The sequence below is a fragment of the Mobula birostris genome, chromosome 7 (genome assembly GCF_030028105.1).
Source record: "Mobula birostris isolate sMobBir1 chromosome 7, sMobBir1.hap1, whole genome shotgun sequence".
NCBI classification, from domain to species: Eukaryota; Metazoa; Chordata; class Chondrichthyes; order Myliobatiformes; family Myliobatidae; genus Mobula; species Mobula birostris.
Window position 1 is genome coordinate 64515275 of NC_092376.1, and position 18677 is coordinate 64533951.

The following is an 18677-nucleotide window of genomic DNA, read 5'->3' on the forward strand; positions in this document are numbered from 1 at the left end:
AAAACCTTTCCTGCATCCTCACCACAAAATTCAGCATCAGAAGTTTGGAAAGGAACATCTAAGCAAGCCTGATAGATTTTGGAAACAAGTCCTGTGGACTGATAAAGTTAAAGTAGAACTTTTTGGCCACAATGAGCAAAGGTATGTTTGGAGAAAAAAGGGTGCAGAATTTCATGAAAAGAACACCTCTCCAATTGTTAAACACAGGGGTGGATCGATCATGCTTTGGGCTTGTGTTGCAGTCAGTGGCACGGGAATATTTCATTGGTAGAGGGAAGAATGAATTCAATTAAATACCAGCAAATTCTGGAAGCAAACATCACACCATCTGTAAAAACTGAAGATGAAAAGAAGATGGCTTCTACAACAGGATAATGATCCGAAACACACAATGCTCCTAATCCACAATGGACTCAAGAGGTGCAAGCTGAAGGTTTTGCCCTGGCCCTCACAGTCCCCCGACCTGAACATCATCGAGAATCTGTGGATAGACCTCAAAGGGATGGCCCAAGAATCTCACAGAATTAGAAGCCTTTTTACAAGGAAGAATGGGTGAAAATCCCCCAAACAAGAATTGAAAGACTCTTAGCTGGCTACGGAAAGTGTTTACAAGCTCTGACACTTGCCAAAGGGAGTGTTACTAAGTACTAAGTTACTAAACCATGCAGGCTGCCCAAACCTTTGCTTTGGGCCCTTTTCCTTTTTTTTGTTATTTTGAGACGGTAAAAGATGGAAATAAAAAAAGTAGTCTTGCTTAAAATATTAAAGAAATGTGTCATCTTTAATGTATGCCTTTTGGAAATCAGGTCATCTTTTAATTGCTTAGCTATTCACAATAACAGAAATTTTGACTGGGGTGCCCAGACTTTTGAATGCCACTGTATATATTTATAAGCTTGTTCGCAACCTTGTAGGAAGAGTTTTAAAATGAATTATGGCTCCGATATTGGGCAGGTATTATTGAAGGTGTATATAATGCAATAAGACTCCAGAAAAACTACTTTAGATCCTGACCACTGGCATTCAGGTTTTTTTTTGCTTTTATCAGACCAATTGTCTGAACACAGAAAAAACACTTTTATCTTTGTGTTTCCAAATCAAACCACTGAATAGATCCCAAATAAGAAAAAATCTGAGTAACACACACAAATTGCTGGAGGAACTCAGCAGGCCAGGCAGCATCTTTGGAAATGAATAAACATTTTGAGCTGAGACCCTCCATCAGGACTGAGAAGGAAAGGGGAAGATGCCAGAATAAAAATGCGGGGTGAGTGGAAAGAGGCTAGCTGGAAAGTGATAAGTGAATCATGTGGGTGGGGAAAGTCAAGGGCTGGAGAAGAAAGAATCTGATAGGAGAGGAGAGTGGACCACAGGAGAAAGGGAAGGAGGGGGAGACCCAGGAGAAAGTAATAGGCAGGTGAAAAGTAAAAGGCTGAAATACTTGGCAAATCAGGCAGTATCTGATGGGTGAGCTAAACAGATTTTCAGGTCGGGCACCCTGAGGGGAAAGGCTATTGACTTGATGTATTAATTCTATTTCTCAGTCCACAGATTCCATTTATTCTGAGTGCTTCCATCACTTTCAACTCTTACTAGAAAAAATTCTACAATCAAGTTTATGTGTTGGCTAAAAGAGATCAAGTATGCACAAGGCTGCTCTATTTAACTAACTCAAACAACACAGCTTTCCACACAGGAACAGGGTGAACTGCATGCCAGTAGACCACTGCGATGATCTGTTTACTCAGCCTTGGTCTCCAGGGTAACTGGATGTGACCCGTGGGTCATATGTTGTGCAACCCTGGCCCACAGCTTGCCTGAATTGAGAAGTGATAGACCCTACATAGTATAACTAACAAGTGGCAGGGAAAATAAAGTTAGTCCTGAAATAAAATCCACTCATATACTGAAATACTCATATGATGACATTGATATTCTTGAGCTTATTATATAAAAACTACTTAGTAAACCTGTGATGTAGAGCCACCTGGTGGTAAGACAGTAGAACTGTAATGTCCAATCACAACAGGGCAAGCCAGCAGTCGCAGCATTGAAAATCCTATCACTGCACATGAGTACAATAGATATCAAAGTTAATTTGAATGGAAGAATGTTACAAACAAGGATAACATCTAGGTTTTCAAAGGTGGGGAGCTGCAGTGACTAGCCACACACACAGCCTTACAGAATATAAATCTATATTTCTTCAGTGTTTCTCAATTTGGCTGCAACGCCAATGCTGATAAACTAGGATTGAATACATTAGCAAATGTGTTATGGCAAGCAGCCACTATTCCTCAAAGTGGAGAACTGAAGCCATAATTATGTGTTTATATCCTAGGACATAATGGAAAATGAATGAGGACCATGTGTGAATGTGTTACAGACCATCTCCATAGGTATAATGGCAATGACCTAAATCTCATTATGAGAGTTTACATACTGAGATGGAATCTACTTCCTTCTATCTTACAGCACATAGCTGCTCTTGGGTTCATCCATAATACTGCAAAACTATGCAACAAGGTAACTTAAGTAACCAACTTTACAGCAGCAAATTTGAATGGAAATTCCTGTTGAATATTTGTTCTTGAATTGGGTACAGTGCAAATTTTAGAACATTTTAAAGGAACATGTTCTGAAACACTTCACTTTATACAGTACACTATTTTTGCAAATAAAATCCCAGGAGAGAAAGCATCACAAACAATGAGAGGCAGGTGCAGAGGCACAAGGATTTTGGGAGATGTAGTGAAGAGCTTTGATGAACGCTGATCTGTGATAACTTTTGTTCATTAGCCTGAGCTCTTTAGACCTTCAGATCAATTTGAGTAAAACTGTCTACCATTGGTCCTTGTTGAATAGAAATAAATTACATGAAAGAAATTCAGCTTCATTATGATCCTTGAGACAAGTTCATTCAAACAAATAAGTTGAAAATACAGAAATGCAAAAGGAGGCATTAGTAGTTTCTGCCACTCAATTATAACATAGTGGTGGTGAGGAAACATTCAAATGTGTACTTGCGTTATCTTTTGTAAAAGAGTCTAATTAACACAATTTAGTCAGCTCCTGCCTTGGGGTGTCCACATGTTCCGACAGCTTATCTTAGCCAGGACTGTTGTGTCATGTACAGGTCATTCTACGCACATTCACTGCACTGTGTCCAAATGAATAGAAGTAGTGGCAGACCCGGAAACTGTGGTCTTCAATCTCTCCCTTTAATTCTTCTTCAGTGTCTAGTTTTCCTGACTTATTTAATATTTAAAAGAACATGTTCAAAAGCAGCAGTTATCTTGGGTGTCAAAAGTAAATATAGTTATATAACTAACAAGAGAAAATCTGCAGATGCTGGAAATCTGAGCAAGACACGCCTGTAATGTGCTGCAAATTTCAATGTTCTATGTTCACACACAAAATGCTGAGGAACTCAGCACGCCAGGCAGCATCTGGGAAAAGAGTAGTCAACGTTGCAGGCCGGAACTCTTCAGCAGGACTCCGTGATATGACTGAAATATCTTCTCCACAGTGATATGAATATGCATCAGAGTTGCATACATACTCTGATAATAAAATGAGCCTTTGAAATAATTATTCCAGAAGATATTTACCATGATAGTTTCTCCACAAAAATTACTGACTTTGATTTAACTGTCCATTCTCTGAAGAATACAGTTTAAGTCCTGCCATTTCTCAAGAGTATTAGAAATCCATTTAGTAAACAAATGCCTTGCAGCAAGGTAACTGGTTGTTTCAACCCATGCTGTAGTTGTTTCCATGGTTACATGGCAACTGTTGCTACATACTGGCCTATCCATTCTTGTTATTTTGTAGTACTTTTGAAACAAAACAAAATACAAAAAACACTTCATTTCTAGCATCAGCATCACTGCTGTGCAAGATAAAAAATACACAAATACCAAGGTATCCAGCCTTAATAAAGCACCCACTATGCTCGACACATTTATAAGCACTTAAATAAGCTGCAAAAAAATACAATCTTGTGCCAAAAGCCCACTTGGATCAGGCAACGTACTATTAATATGCAAAAACTTCACCCAGGACTTTAAAATCATAAGTGGCAATTGTAATATAATATAGGGAAGTGCATAGTCATGCACTTTGTCACAAGATATAAAGGTGTAGACTATTTTCTAAATGGGGAGAAAATTCAAAAATCAGAGGTGTAGAGGGAATTGGGAGTTCTCATGCAAAATTCCCTAGAGGTTACCTTTCAGGTTGAGTTGGTGGTAAGAAAGACAAATGCAATGTTAGCATTCACTTTGAGAGCACTAAAATACCGAAGCAAGGATATAATGTTTAGGCTTTATAAGGCATTGTTTGGACTGCACTTGTCAGCAGTTTTGGATCCCTTATCTAAAAAAAGATGTGATTGCATTGGAGAAGGTCCAGCAGAGGTTCACGGGAGTAATCCCAGGAATGGAAGGTTTAGCGCATGAGCAGTGTTTGATGGCTCTGAGCATCCACTTGTTGGAGTTTCGATGAACGAGGAGGGATGTTTTTGAAACCTATCAAATAATGAAAGGTCTGGATAAAGTGGATGTGGAGAGGATGTTTCCTATAGTGGGGGAAGTCTAGGACTAGAGGTCACAGCCTCAGGATTGAAAGACATCAATTTGAATAAGGATGACGAAAAATCTCTTTAGCCAGAGGGTGGGGAATCTGTGGAATTAATTGTCAGAAACAACTGTGCATGCTAGTCATTGGGTATATTTACGACGAAGGTTGATAGGTTCTTGCTTAGTCACGACATCAAAAGGTTGCAGGGAGTAGGCAGGAGAACTGGCTTGAGAGGGATGATGGATTGGCCATGGTGGAATGGCGAAGCAGACTTGATGGGCCAAATGGCCAAATACTGCTCTGCTATCTTATGGTCCTAACAGTGAGAGAGATTTGTACTCTATTACTACACTGTTTTGGAATAATCTGTAAGAATAATAATAATAATACTCCATTGATACCTCCTCAAATTACTGCAACTGAACAATTATGATCTCTGATGTTCTCTCCCAATCGAGGAATAATCCTAATGTATTATTGGGAAATTTTCAGGATGATTGTGAAGGGATCCATTTCAAGAATTTCTTCCGAGTCATTGCTGAAGGTCACATCTCATCTTCTATTTTTGCCATAAGCGATAAAATCCCAAGGCTATTGCTAGGCACGTGAAGACAGATGCTGAAGAAATTATAAAGGAAAAAGAAACAATTCAGTATATTTACATTTTTCTTTTAACTCCAAATCATATTATTTGATATGGATGATGGATGAAGTTTAAATGCATACTTACAGTGACAGTGTTGGATGGGGTGATGAACAATTTCACTAAAATTAGAGCATATTATGTTTTGCTGTCTTTGATACTGTCATTGATTCCATCAGTGAGAAATTGTGGAACCCTCACAAATCTGATTACCCATAGGAACTTACATTTCACATTTGCTCTGTGATAGTAAACCACTACATTAATCAATGGGTCTAAAACAGAATCACTCTTAGTGAAAACTTGGTTTTAAACAAGAATATGCCATTGCCCAACATGTTATCAATCTTGCAGACACAAGGGACTGCAGTTCCTGGAATATGCATCAACAAACAATCTGCTGGAGGAACCCAGCTGTCATGCAGCATCTGTGGACAGGAATTATCGATGTTTAGGATTGAAACCCCACGCAGCAGGTCTGATGTTGCACGAGTTCCTCCAGCTGACTATTTGGTGCTCGAGGTTCCAGCATTTGATGATGCAGGTCAGGCATCATGTGGAGTTCACCACAATACTGCGTTTCTTTTCCAACACACTTGCTGCACGAGAATCTGAACCTACGGTGACCTCATTTCGGGACCAAGATTAACCCAAGGTCAGTAGCTGAACTACAATATGCAGATATTGCCTGTGCCTGAGCATGTTCGGAGGCCAAAGTCCACACCCTTGCTTAATACTTTACTGGAATTTACACTCAATGCCTGAAGACAGAGGCAACTTGTGTTAACTGGCTGTAAAAGATTTTGGAAAAAGTGAGCTCTGGCGGTTTCAATCAAGTTCTTAAATTGCCAGTAGACTACAGCACAAAACTTGTCCTTTTAACCTGCAGTGCCAAATCCTTTATACAGAGAAGGGTTAGATTACAAATCTGCATCATTTGTGGGGCCGCACATGCAATTGCAAATTGGTAAACTAAAATTCAATACATTTTATTATTTTAATAGCTGGCTTATTCTGTTGGTTCATCCATCTAATGCTGATGATTGTAGTAAAAGGTTCTAGTTGCATGTCAAACTATCACAACATTACTTAGTTTTAATACTTGGTGTTCTGAACCAATGCATGGGATACTAATATATTGTGGAATAGGGGAGTAAATGGATGCTGGCTTGGACCAGAGCCAATAAGATGGTGATATAGATCATTCAGATGACCTACAGCCAATGAGACTGAAATGTGACATTTGAAATGGTAAGGAATGAGTATAAGTTCAGAGGTTTTGAACATAAATCAGCAACAACTCTCCAGAGACGAACCACTGCAGATGTGGAGTACCCCTGGACATGTGGCGATTAGATCGGGAACATGAGGAACACCTGTCCAATGCAGGCTCCTTTTCTGGGTGTTACTTTTCTATTCTTTGACTGTTCATGGAGGTCTCAGGGAAACTCAGTAGGTGTGCATACAGGAACTGTGTTGTGTAAATTCAGCTGCTTGTGAACTAAGTGAACTAAGGTACTTGCAGTAAATACAGATTCTCTCTGTGCCTAACTGATGATTATTACTAATGGATAATCCTTGTATCAGAATAGAAACTGGACAAACAACAAGATACTGGTTAAATGTATAACCCACATGTAGTGTGTGACCGCGATTGTAGGGAACATAAAAACTGACTGTAAAAGCTTTTATAGATAGGTGAAAAGAAAAAGATTGGTTAAGACAAATGTAGGTCCCTTACAGTCAGAAACAGGTGAATTGATTATGGGGAGCAAGGACATGGCAGACCAATTGAATAACTACTTTGGTTCTGTCTTCACACTAAGGAGGACATAAATAATCTTCCAGAAATAGTAGGGGACAGAGGGTCCAGTGAGATGGAGGAACTGAGCGAAATACATGTTAGTAGGGAAGTGGTGTTAGGTAAATTGAAGGGATTAAAGGCAGATAAATCCCCAGGGCCAGATTGTCTGCATCCCTGAGCGCTTAAGGAAGAAGCCCAAGAAATAGTGGATGCATTAGTGATAATTTTTCAAAACTCTTTAGATTCTGGACTAGTTCCTGAGGATTGGAGGGTGGCTAATGTAACCCCACTTTTTAAAAAAGGAGGGAGAGAGAAACCAGGGAATTATAGACCGGTTAGCCTAACATCGGTGGTGGGGAAAATGCTAGAGTCAGTTATCAAAGATGTGATAACAGCACATTTGGAAAGCGGTGAAATCATTGGACAAAGTCAGCATGGATTTGTGAAAGGAAAATCATGTCTGACGAATCTCATAGAATTTCTTGAGGATGTAACTAGTAGAATGGATAGGGGAGAACCAGTGGATGTGGTATATTTGGATTTTCAAAAGGCTTTTGACAAGGTCCCACACAGGAGATTAGTGTGCAAACTTAAAGCATACGGTATTGGGGGTAAGGTATTGATGTGGATAGAGAATTGGTTGGCAGACAGGAAGCAAAGAGTGGGAATAAACGGGACCTTTTCAGAATGGCAGGCAGTGACTAGTGGGGTACCGCAAGGCTCAGTGCTGGGACCCCTGTTGTTTACAATATATATTAATGACTTACATGAGGGAATTAAATGCAGCATCTCCAAGTTTGCAGATGACACGACGCTGGGCGGCAGTGTTAGCTGTGAGGAGGATGCTAAGAGGATCCAGGGTGACTTGGATAGGTTAGGTGAGTGGGCAAATTCATGGCAGATGCAATTTAATGTGGATAAATGTGAGGTTATCCACTTTGGTGACAAGAACAGGAAAACAGATTATTATCTGAATGGTGGCCAATTAGGAAAAGGGGAGGTGCAGCGAGACCTGGGTGTCATTATACACCAGTCATTGAAAGTGGGCATGCAGGTACAGCAGGCGGTGAAAAAGGCGAATGGTATGCTGGCATTCATAGCAAGAGGATTCGAGTACAGGAGCAGGGAGGTCCTACTGCAGTTGTACAAGGTATTGGTGAGACCACACCTGGAGTATTGTGTGCAGTTTTGGTCCCCTAATCTGAGGAAAGACATCCTTGCCATAGAGGGAATACAAAGAAGGTTCACCAGATTGATGAAAGACTGGATGAACTAGGCTTATACTCGTTGGAATTTAGAAGATTGAGGGGGGATCTTATTGAAACGTATAAAATCCTAAAGGGATTGGACAGGCTAGATGCAGGAAGATTGTTCCCGATGTTGGGGAAGTCCAGAACGAGGGGTCACAGTTTGAGGATAAAGGGGAAGCCTTTTGGGTCCGAGATTAGAAAAAACTTCTTCACACAGAGAGTGGTGAATCTGTGGAATTCTCTGCCACAGGAAACAATTGAGGCCAGTTCATTGGCTATATTTAAGAGGGAGTTAGATATGGCTCTTGTGGCTAAAGGGATCGGGGGTATGGAGGGAAGGCAGGTACAGGGTTCTGAGTTGGATGATCAGCCATGGTCATACTGAATGGCAGTGCAGGCTCGAAGGGCCGAATGGCCTACTCCTGCACCTATTTTCTATGTTTCTATGATTATATCATTACTACAAGATTAGAACCACTTTCCCCTTTAGGTTCAAGAGACTGCAGAAACTGGAATCCGGAGCAAAACACAAACTGCTGGAGGAAGTCAGTGGATCAGGCAGCATCTGTGGAGGGAAATGAACATTCAACATTTTGGATCTAGCCCCTTCATCCAGTTGGTGCCTGATCTAATAAATATCCCCAGCAGTTTGTTTTATCCCCCTTTAAAATAAAACGTTTTGGCCATCACAAACCCTGGAGCTTGACCAGGAAGCCAGAGGAAGGGAGTTGCTCCTTTCTCAGAAAGCCAGTGATTCACCTGTAATGTTTGGATCAATTGGGATGACAAAGACAAATAGACAATCTAGGGCTAAAAGCGATTGTTCTAGTTTCGGGAATAATGTATTATACGCCTGCCACTTAATCGTTTAACTCAACAACGTCAAGCTGTCACATAAAGTGTAGCACTAATGATAATCACAGCCAAAACTACTTGTGCATGTTTTCCCAATTTATTGTTTTCAGATAAAAATGATAATCAGGGACGATGACCACGGACATGTAAAAATGGACTGTTTCAGTGATATGGTTTTCTTGTAATTAGCCAGCAAGAGGGAAAGAAATTTTCTATTTCTCAAAAGCTGCACAGCATCTGCTGAGCAACAGGAGAATTGCAGGTGCTTGCTAGTTTGACTCAGAAGAGTCAATTTCATGCTATAAATGCTTATGATGACAATTGAAATGGTAAGTAATCGCTGGAATGATTGAGGGAAACACTCTTGGAGAGAAGGACCAAACAAAACCAGAGTTTTCTTCATAAATTCACTTTCACCATAAACAAGAAAATGGAGATTATATAGTGGATTCCAAGTAGAAAAAGACAAACTATTCTAGAAATGTAGTCCTTATAGTCTAGAAGTGGGAGTGAGGCATGTTGTGCCAGTGGTGACCTTTCAGAAATATTATTTAGCAATACGATAAAGATTTTTAAAAAAACTTACTGTTTTGAAGGAAATGGACAACAATATGGATGGCTAATTGTAATTTATAATACAATTAATTGTCTCAGTGGCACATTTGTAGTGGCCCAGGGACAAGCCCTGCACTGGACAAATGTCATTCCTTTTACTGACTCTATGTTTGTTTTATATTCTGTTGTTGAAGGGCAATATTTTTATATGTAAATATGATAGCACATAGGCATTGTTATTTCCTGCTCTACACAACATTAATTCTTCTTATCTCTGTCCTGACCTTCACCCACCCTTTCCACCCAGGACAAATTCACAGGAACAGATGGAAGATTGCAGCTTCAACTATTAATATTTTGGGATGAGTTGTCAGAAAATGTGAGCTCTGACCCGTATGTAAATTCTACTTAACATTTAGTTAGACACAGCTGCAGTCCCAACCCTGGATTTGCATCCTGCAGTTTATTATTTTTTTTGTAAAAGAGTTGCTAGAGGTGCGGTACCTTTTCCCCAGTTATATTGTTTCCAAGGACCAAATAAAATCACATTATTTACTACAAACCCATACAAACTTTATGTATAGAACTTCTGTGTCCCCAGTGCAGAGTCCACCAAACAGATCAACCAATCAAATGGCTCAGCCAGAAATATTTGAAAGGACATGTAAACACTTTTGGCAAATGCGATGCATAAACACCAACACATTTTGAAGAAATCCTATTATAATTAAACATTACGGACTCTAAATTAGGTATCTTTGCACAAAGTTAATACTGGTTCATTGATTTTCAGCTGGAAATTTATCAGTTTATATCAGTTTATACTGGAACTCATGAGTTAATAAAATAATCAGATGGCACTCTCAAAAATCTAAGTAGCTTTAGTGAACCACATCACTTTAAATATAATTTGTTTAATTGCAAAATATTTCTGAAAACTTGAAGAATTGTTACAGGAAAGTTTGTGCTTTCTTAACTGGGCAGTGCAGTATTAGGCTTCACAAGAGCCTGAATATACCAGCAGCAAGAAATATGTAAAAATGAAAATCACTCTGAAAAGGCTTGCTTTACTGATGTTCTCGTGTGGCTTAAGCCTCTAAGCCCAGCGGAACTGTTTCTACTGACAGAGTGAAGGTGGGTCCTGGCACCTTAAAACTAGTGCTTCGGGTAGATGGAGCTCGTTAGCCTGGGAAAGCAGTCCATCTAAGAGAGGGAAAGCTCTGATTCCAAACCTCCGCTGCCTTGCGACCATACCCACTTATGGGAAAGGCTTCGGGAGTAAACCCTGAGGACAAATCTGGAACTGGGGTCCCTAAGGCAGTCCGACGTTGCTTTCAACCTCGCTCTGGCAACTCCTGCGACATCACCGATGCCAAGCTGTATCAGCCCTTGCCCTTCCCTTGGACAACATCGGTGGTGCCATTATTACTGATGTTAAAAAATGAGGATTGCACATATGCTATGCAAGCAAAACACCGACAAACTGTCCAAGCTAGTTACACAAGATGGTGCCTGTTTTGGCTGCTTGCCAAAATGCTACAATTATACCATGGCACCTGCGGCTTGGAGACACTTGCAGGCTTCTCAGCACAATCCACACTAATTTGATTTGATGCAAATGATGCAATTCACTGTAAGTTTCGATATACGTGTGACAACTAAAGCTAATCTCTTAATCTCTCTCTTATCATCCTCTCCCCTGTCTTTCTCCCAAATGAAATACAGGATAGGGATCATCTTAAGTTCGTATATTTAACCATTTCCATAATCCTACCTGCAAGATATCTCATTGTTTCCAGTTTAAGAGATTCCAACATGGTCTTAAGTGAAGCCACATCTGTGTCAATTTTTTTGTTTGTTTCAGTTATTGCACGGTCAGTGTCTGAATTCTGCAAAAAAAACACCAGAAATCAATCTACATATTGCAATACTATTATATTCCACGGAGATTAATTTCCCTGTTCCTTGAGGAGGACTAGGTAACAGTAAGCAACCATTGGAAAACCAATTACTTGGTCATTACCTGCATTGCTATTAGCAGAGGTTTACATGACTAACGGGGTAATTGCCTGTAGTCATGTGAGCCTCTGCTATTAGTAATGGCAGATTCTATATTACCTCTCACTTCAGCAGTCTGAGGTACCCACCTGCTTTATGCAGGCTTCAATTATCTGGTTGCCCAAGTAGAACAAAGTAATATGTACCAATAACTATTGTCCAGTAGCACTTACATCCACAGTGATGAAGTGCTTTGAGAGGTTGGAGATGAAAGATATCACCTCCAGCCAGAGAAGCAACTTGGATCTGTTCCAATTTGCCTATCAGAACAACAGGTCCAGAGCTGATGCCATGCCCTTGGATCTTCACTCAACCTTGGAACATCTGGATAGCAAAGACGTATACATCAGGATGCTCTTTATGGACTACAGCTTGGCATTCAATACCATCATGACTCAAGGCTAATCAATAACTACCAAGAACTTGGCCTCAATACCGCCCTGTGCAATTGGATCTTCGATTTCCTCACTTGCAGATCCCAGTCAGTTTGGATTGGCAGCAACATCTCCTCCACAGTCTCTGTTTGCACAGATGCACAAGGCTGCTGACCTACTCACTTTATTCTTATGACTGTGAGGTTAAGCACAGCTTCAATGCCACAAGTTTGCTGTCATTGACTGAATCAAAGGTGGTGGCAAATCAGCATAGAGGAGGGAGATTGAAAACCTGCCTGAGTGATGCCACAACAACAACGTCTCACTCAATGCTAGCAAGACCAAAGAGCTGATTATTGACTACAGGAGGAGGAAAATGGAGGTCCATGAGCCAGTCCTCATTGTGGGATCAGAGTAGGAGAGTGTCCACAACTTTAAATTCCTCAATGTTATCATGTCTGAGGATCTGTCCCAGGCTCAGCTCATATGTGCCATTACAATGAAAGCACGGCAACGCCTCTGTTTCGTCTGCAGTTTGTGAAGATTGAGAGGCAATGATCGTGTAGATACTCAGAGGTTTTTTCCCAGGGCTGGAACGGCTAAAACGCGACGGCAATTTTTAAAGTTCTTGGAAGTAGGTACAGAGGAGATGTCAGGGGTAGGTTGTTTTTTTTTTGAATGCAGAGAGTAGTGAGTGCGTGGAATAGGCTGACAGCAACAGTGGTGGAGGCGGATACAAGAGGGTTTTTAACAGACTCTTGGATAGGTACAAGGAGCTTAGAAAAACAGAGGGCTATGGGTAACCCTGCGCAATTTCTAAAGTAAGTACATGTTTGGCACAGCATTGTGGACCGAAAGGCCTGTATTGTGCTGTAGGTTTTCTATATTTCTAAGTTTTGGCATGACATCTAAAAGTTTGATAAACTTCGATAGATGCGTGGTGGAGAGTATGTTGACCAGTTGCATCATGGGCTGGTACAGGAACATTAATGACCTTGAATGGAAAATCTTACAAAATCTAGTGGTTATGGCCTTGTCCGTCACAGGTAAGGCCCTCCCCACCATTGAGCACATCTACAACCAATAGCACATGTGACGTGGCGAGAGTTTCATACCATCACAGACTTCAAAGCCAAACATCGTGGTGCCGCCAACATCAGGCCTCTCTTCCAGATGAGCTCAATTGCTCTTATGCTCAGTTTGATGTCGCTAACTCTGAGCCTCCAAGGAAAGCCACCGCTACTGCCTGCAATCTGGTCATCTCCGAGGCTGAGGTACGCAGATGTTTCCAAGTGGACAGTCGCAAGGCTGGGGGACCAGACGGCGTCCCAGAGCGAGTACTCAGGATGTGCACAGCACAACGGGCAGGTGTGTTTACAGACATTTTCAATCCCTCCCTCTCCCAATGTAGAGTGCCCTCCTGCTTCAAATCATCCACTATTGTCCCTGTACCAAAAAAGACCAAGGTAACATGTCTGAACGACTGGTGTCCCATTGCACTCACGTCAATAATAAGCAAATGCTTTGAGAGGCTGGCCAAGGATTACGTCTGCAGCTTGCTACTACCCAAACTGGACCTCCTACAATTTGCCTACTGATACAACTGATCGACAGACGATACAGTAGCTGCTGCTCTACATACCGTCCTTACACATCTGGAGAAGAAGGATGCTCACGTGAGAATGCTATTCTTGGACTACAGTTCAGCATACAACACCTTAATTCCATTCCGGCTTGACAGGAAGCTCGGAGACCGCGACCTTGACCCTGGCTTGTGCAGCTGAATTTCGGACTTCCTGTCAGATTGCCGGCAGGTAGTAAGAGTGGGCTCCCTCGCCTCCACCCCTCTGACTCTCAACACAGGAGTCCTTCAGGGCTCTGTACTAAATCCCCTCCTTTACTCCCTGTATACCTGTGACTGTGTCTCTAGCTCTAGTCTGCTAATTAAATTTGCAGACAACACTGCATTGATTGGCCTAATCTCAAACAATAAAGAAGTGGCCTACAGGGAATTTGTCATCTCTCTGACACAGTGGTGTCGAGAAAACAACCTCTCCCTTAGTGTTGCAAAAACAAAGGAGCTGATTGTGGACTACAGGAGGAATGGAGACGGGCTAACCGCTATTGACATCAATGGATTTGGGGTTGAGAGGGTAAGCAGTTTTAAGTTCCTCGGCAACTACATCACTGGGGACCTCACGTGATCTGTACACATCAGCTGTGAGGTGAAAAAGGCACAACAGCGTCTTTTTCACCTCAGACAGTTGAAGAAGTTTGGTATGGGCCCCCAAATCCTAAGAACTTTCTACAGGGGCACAATTGAGAGCATTCTGACTGGACACATCACTGCCTGGTATGGGAACTGTACCTCCCTTAATTGCAGGATTCTGCAGAGAGTGGTGTGGACAGCCCAGTGCATCTGTATTTGTGAACTTCCCAAGATTCAGGACATTTACAAAGACAGGTGTGAAAAAAGGGCCAGAAGGATCATTGGGGACCCGAGTCACCCCAACCACAAACTGCTTCAGCTGCTACTATCCAGGAAACGGTACTGCAGCATAAAAGCCAGGACCAACAGGCTCCGGGACAGCTTCTTCCACCAGGCCATCAGACTGATTAACTCACGCTGATTTGAGTGTATTGCTAGGTTACATTGACTGTTCTATTTATTATAAATCATTGCACATTTAGACGGAGACGTAATGTAAAGATTTTTAGTCCTCATGTATGTGAAGGATGTAAGAAATAAAGTCAATTCAATGAACATTATTGCAGGAAAGCAGCCTCAATCATCAAAAACATCCATCCATCCAGTAATGTTCTCTCCTCTTTACTGTCATCAGGAAGAAGGTACAGGAGCCTCAGGACACATACCATCAGACTCTTGAACCAGAAGGGATATCTTCACTTGCTCCATCACTGAACTGTTCCCAAAACCTATGGATTCGTTTTCAAGGACTCTTTATCTCAGGTTCTTAATATTTACTCCTTATTTATATTATTATTTTTTTTTTCTCTTTTGTATTTACACAATTTGTTGCTTTTAGCAAATTGGTTGTTTGTCCACCCTGTTGCATACAATCTGATTGATTCTATTGTGTTTCTTGTTATTGTGTATGCCCACAAGAAAACACATTAAGTATTAGATTATACTAACTATAATTTTCTTTGTATTTTCATTACCTTTTATTGGTAATTTTATTAAAACAAGAAAATAATTAACATTTCATTTCCATTCCTCCAGTCCAATTCCCTCTACATTCCAGACTCCCCCAACTCAATAAAATATAATTTTGATTTCTTAATTATTTTATTGGAATAAATATATGTACTTCTTAGGTTTTATTTCATGTACAGACCTGATTGCATTTTTTTCCTGTTCACTGAAGGGATTGTGGGCTTTGTAGGCCGAGCCAGCATTTAATTGCCCATCCCTAATTACCCTCGAAAAGGCTTCGGAAGCTGCCTTCTTGAATTACTGTATTTCTTGAGCCATGACAGCATGCCAGAACGAGCAAGGATTTCAACCCAGCGCAGATGAAAGGAACACTGATACATTTCCTAGTAAGTATGAGGTATGGCTTGCAGTGTTCCCATACTTTTATTGCCCTGTCCTTCCAGTTGGTAGAGATCATAGGAGGGGCAGTCTAAGGAGTCTTGGTGACTCACTGCAGTACATCCTATGGATGGTGAAAACTGCTGCTATTGTGTCAGTGAAGGACAGATGAGAGCTAGGGTGCTGAATTAGAGGGATGTTAGGACCGCGTGTGTTCTTTGCTTCACTGAATCCTGGTTAACCCTTTCTATACCAGATGCAGTGATTCAGATCAACAGGTTTACTATACACCATCAGGATAGATCTATAGAGTCTCTCAAAAGCAGAGGTGGAGGAGTATGCCTCATGATCAACTCTTCTTGGCGCACAAATATATCAGTGCTGTCCCAGTTCTGCTTACCAGACCTGGAATATCTAGCAGTTAAGAGCCGTCCTTTTTACCTACCGCGAGAGATTTTCGAGGTTATTTTGGTAGCAGTACACATTTGACCTCAGGCCAATGTCAATCATGTTTTAGATGATCTGAGCAATGGGATCAACATGCACGAAACAGCGCACCCTAACGCCTTCACCATCGTTTTGGAGGATTTTAACCAGGCCAGTCTGAATAAAATCACTAAGCAATTACCATCAACAGATCATTTGCAATACCAGAGGAAACAACACACTGGACCATTGCTACACCACCATCAAGAATGCCTACCGTGCCCTCACTTCGGGAAGTCTGATCACCTAGCTGTACATCTGCCCCCTGAGTATAGGCAGAGACTGAAGACTGCAGCACCAGTAGTGAGGAGCAAGAGGTATGGACCAGGAGTGCTTACTGGACTGCTTTGAATTGATGCACTGGACTGTATTCAGGTAGTCATCTTCGAACCTGCATGAGTACGCTGCAGTTGTTACTGACTTCATTAAAACCTGTGTGGATGAGTGCGTACCTAGAAAGACTTACTGTACATTCCCAAACCAAAAGCCATGGTTGAACCAGGAGGTATGTTGTCTGCTGAAGGCTAGATCTGTGGCATTCAAGTCTGGCAACCCAGGCCTGTATCAGGAAACCAGGTATGATTTGCAGTGGGCTACCTCAAGGGCAAAGAGACAATTTTGAACGAGGTTGGAGGCGACATCGGATGTATGACAACTCTGGCAGGGTTTGCAGGACATTACTTCCTACAAAGCAAAACCCAACAGCATGAATGGCACTGATGCTTCACTACCAGATGAACTCAACGCCTACTTTGCCCGCTTTGAAAGGGAGAACACAACTACAGTTGCGAAGATCCCTGCTGCACCTGATGACCCTGTGATCTCTGTCTCAAAGCCCGATGTTAGGCTGTTTTAGAGTGAACCCTCGCAAGGTGGAAGTTCCCGATAGAGTACCTGGTAAGGCTCTGAAAACTTGTGCCAACCATCTTGCGGGAGTATTCAAGGACATTTTCAACCTCTCACTGCTATGGGCAGAAGTTCCCACTTGCTTCAAAAAGGCAATAATTATACCTGTGCCTAAGAAGAATAATGTGAGCTGCCTTAATGACTATCAACTGGTAGCACTCACATCGACAGTGATGAATGCTTTGAGAGGTTGGTTGTGACTAGACTGAACCCCTGTCTCAGCAAGGACCTGGACCCATTGTAATTTGCCTATTGCCACAATAGGTCAATGGTAGATGCAATCTCAATGGCTTTTCACATGGCTTTAGACCACCTGGACAACACAAACACCTACATCAGGGTGCTGTTCATCGACTATAGCTCAGGATTTAATACCATCGTTCCCACAATTCTAACTGAGAAGTTACAGAACCTGGGCCTCTGTATCTCCCTCTGCAATTGGATTGACTTCCTAACCAGAAGACCACAATTTGTGCAGATTGGTGATAACATCTCCTCCTTGCTGACAATCAACACTGGTACACCTCAGGGGTGTGTGCTTGGCCCATTGCTGCTCTACTCTCTCTATACCCATGACTGTGTGGCTAGGCATAGCTCAAATACCATCTATAAATTTGCTGATGATACAACCATTGTTGGTAGAATCTCAGGTGGTGACGAGAGGGTGTACAGGAGCGAGATATACCAACTAGTGGAGTGGTGTCACAGCAACAACCTAGCACTCAACGTCAGTAAGATGAAAGAGCTGATTGTGGACTTCAGGAAGGGTAACACAAAGGAACACATACCAGTCATCATAGAGGGATCAGAAGTGGAGAGAATGAGCAGTTTCAAGTTCCTAGGTGTCAAGATGTCTGAGGACCTAACCTGGTGCCAACATATCGATGCAGTTATAAAGAAGGCAAGGCAGCAGCTATACTTCATTAGGAGTTTGAAGAGATTTGGTATGTCAACAAATACACTCAAAAACTTGTATAGATGTACCATGGAGAGCATTCTGACAGGCTGCATCACTGTCTGGTATGGTGGGGGGGTGGGGTGGGGGGGGCTACTGCGCAGGACCAAAAGAAGCTGCAGAGGGTTGTAAATTTAGTCAGCTCCATCTTGGTTACTAGCCTACAAAGTACCCTTCAGGTGTCCCAGAAAGGCAGCATCCATTATTAAGGACCTCCAGCACCCAGGGCATGCCCTTTTCTCACTGTTACCATCAAGTAGGAGATACAGAAGCCTGAAGGCACACACTCAGCGATTCAGGAACGGCTTCTTCCCCCGCTATCTGATTCCCAAATGGACGTTGAACCCTTGAACACTACTTCACTTTTTAAATATATATTATTTCTGTTTTTTTGCACGATTTAAAATCTATTCAATATACATATATTGTAATTGATTTACTTATTTATTATTATTTTATTTTTTCTTCTATCTTATGTACTGCATTGAACTGCTGCTGCTAAGTTAACAAATTTCACGACACTTGCCGGTGATAATAAACCTGATTCTGATTCTGATTGTGGTGGGTACCCATCAGATGGGTGACTATGCCGTGCTTGGTGTCAATCTCCTTGTGCCATTGAAGTTGCATTTATCCAGGAAAGTGGAGAGTATC

General features: G+C 41.7%; 1 protein-coding gene across 1 annotated transcript in view; it reads right to left on the reverse strand.

The window, feature by feature from the left end:
• Positions 1–18677, reverse strand: part of ccdc90b (coiled-coil domain containing 90B) — a 45253-nt gene continuing 26576 nt past the window's right edge. The window contains exons 8-9 of the mRNA XM_072263306.1: positions 11463–11577; positions 1–5199 (exon numbers count right to left, since the gene is read on the reverse strand). Coding sequence (XP_072119407.1) covers positions 5141–5199; positions 11463–11577 — 174 coding nt within the window. The 3' untranslated portion in view covers positions 1–5140. The remainder of the gene's footprint in view (positions 5200–11462; positions 11578–18677) is intronic.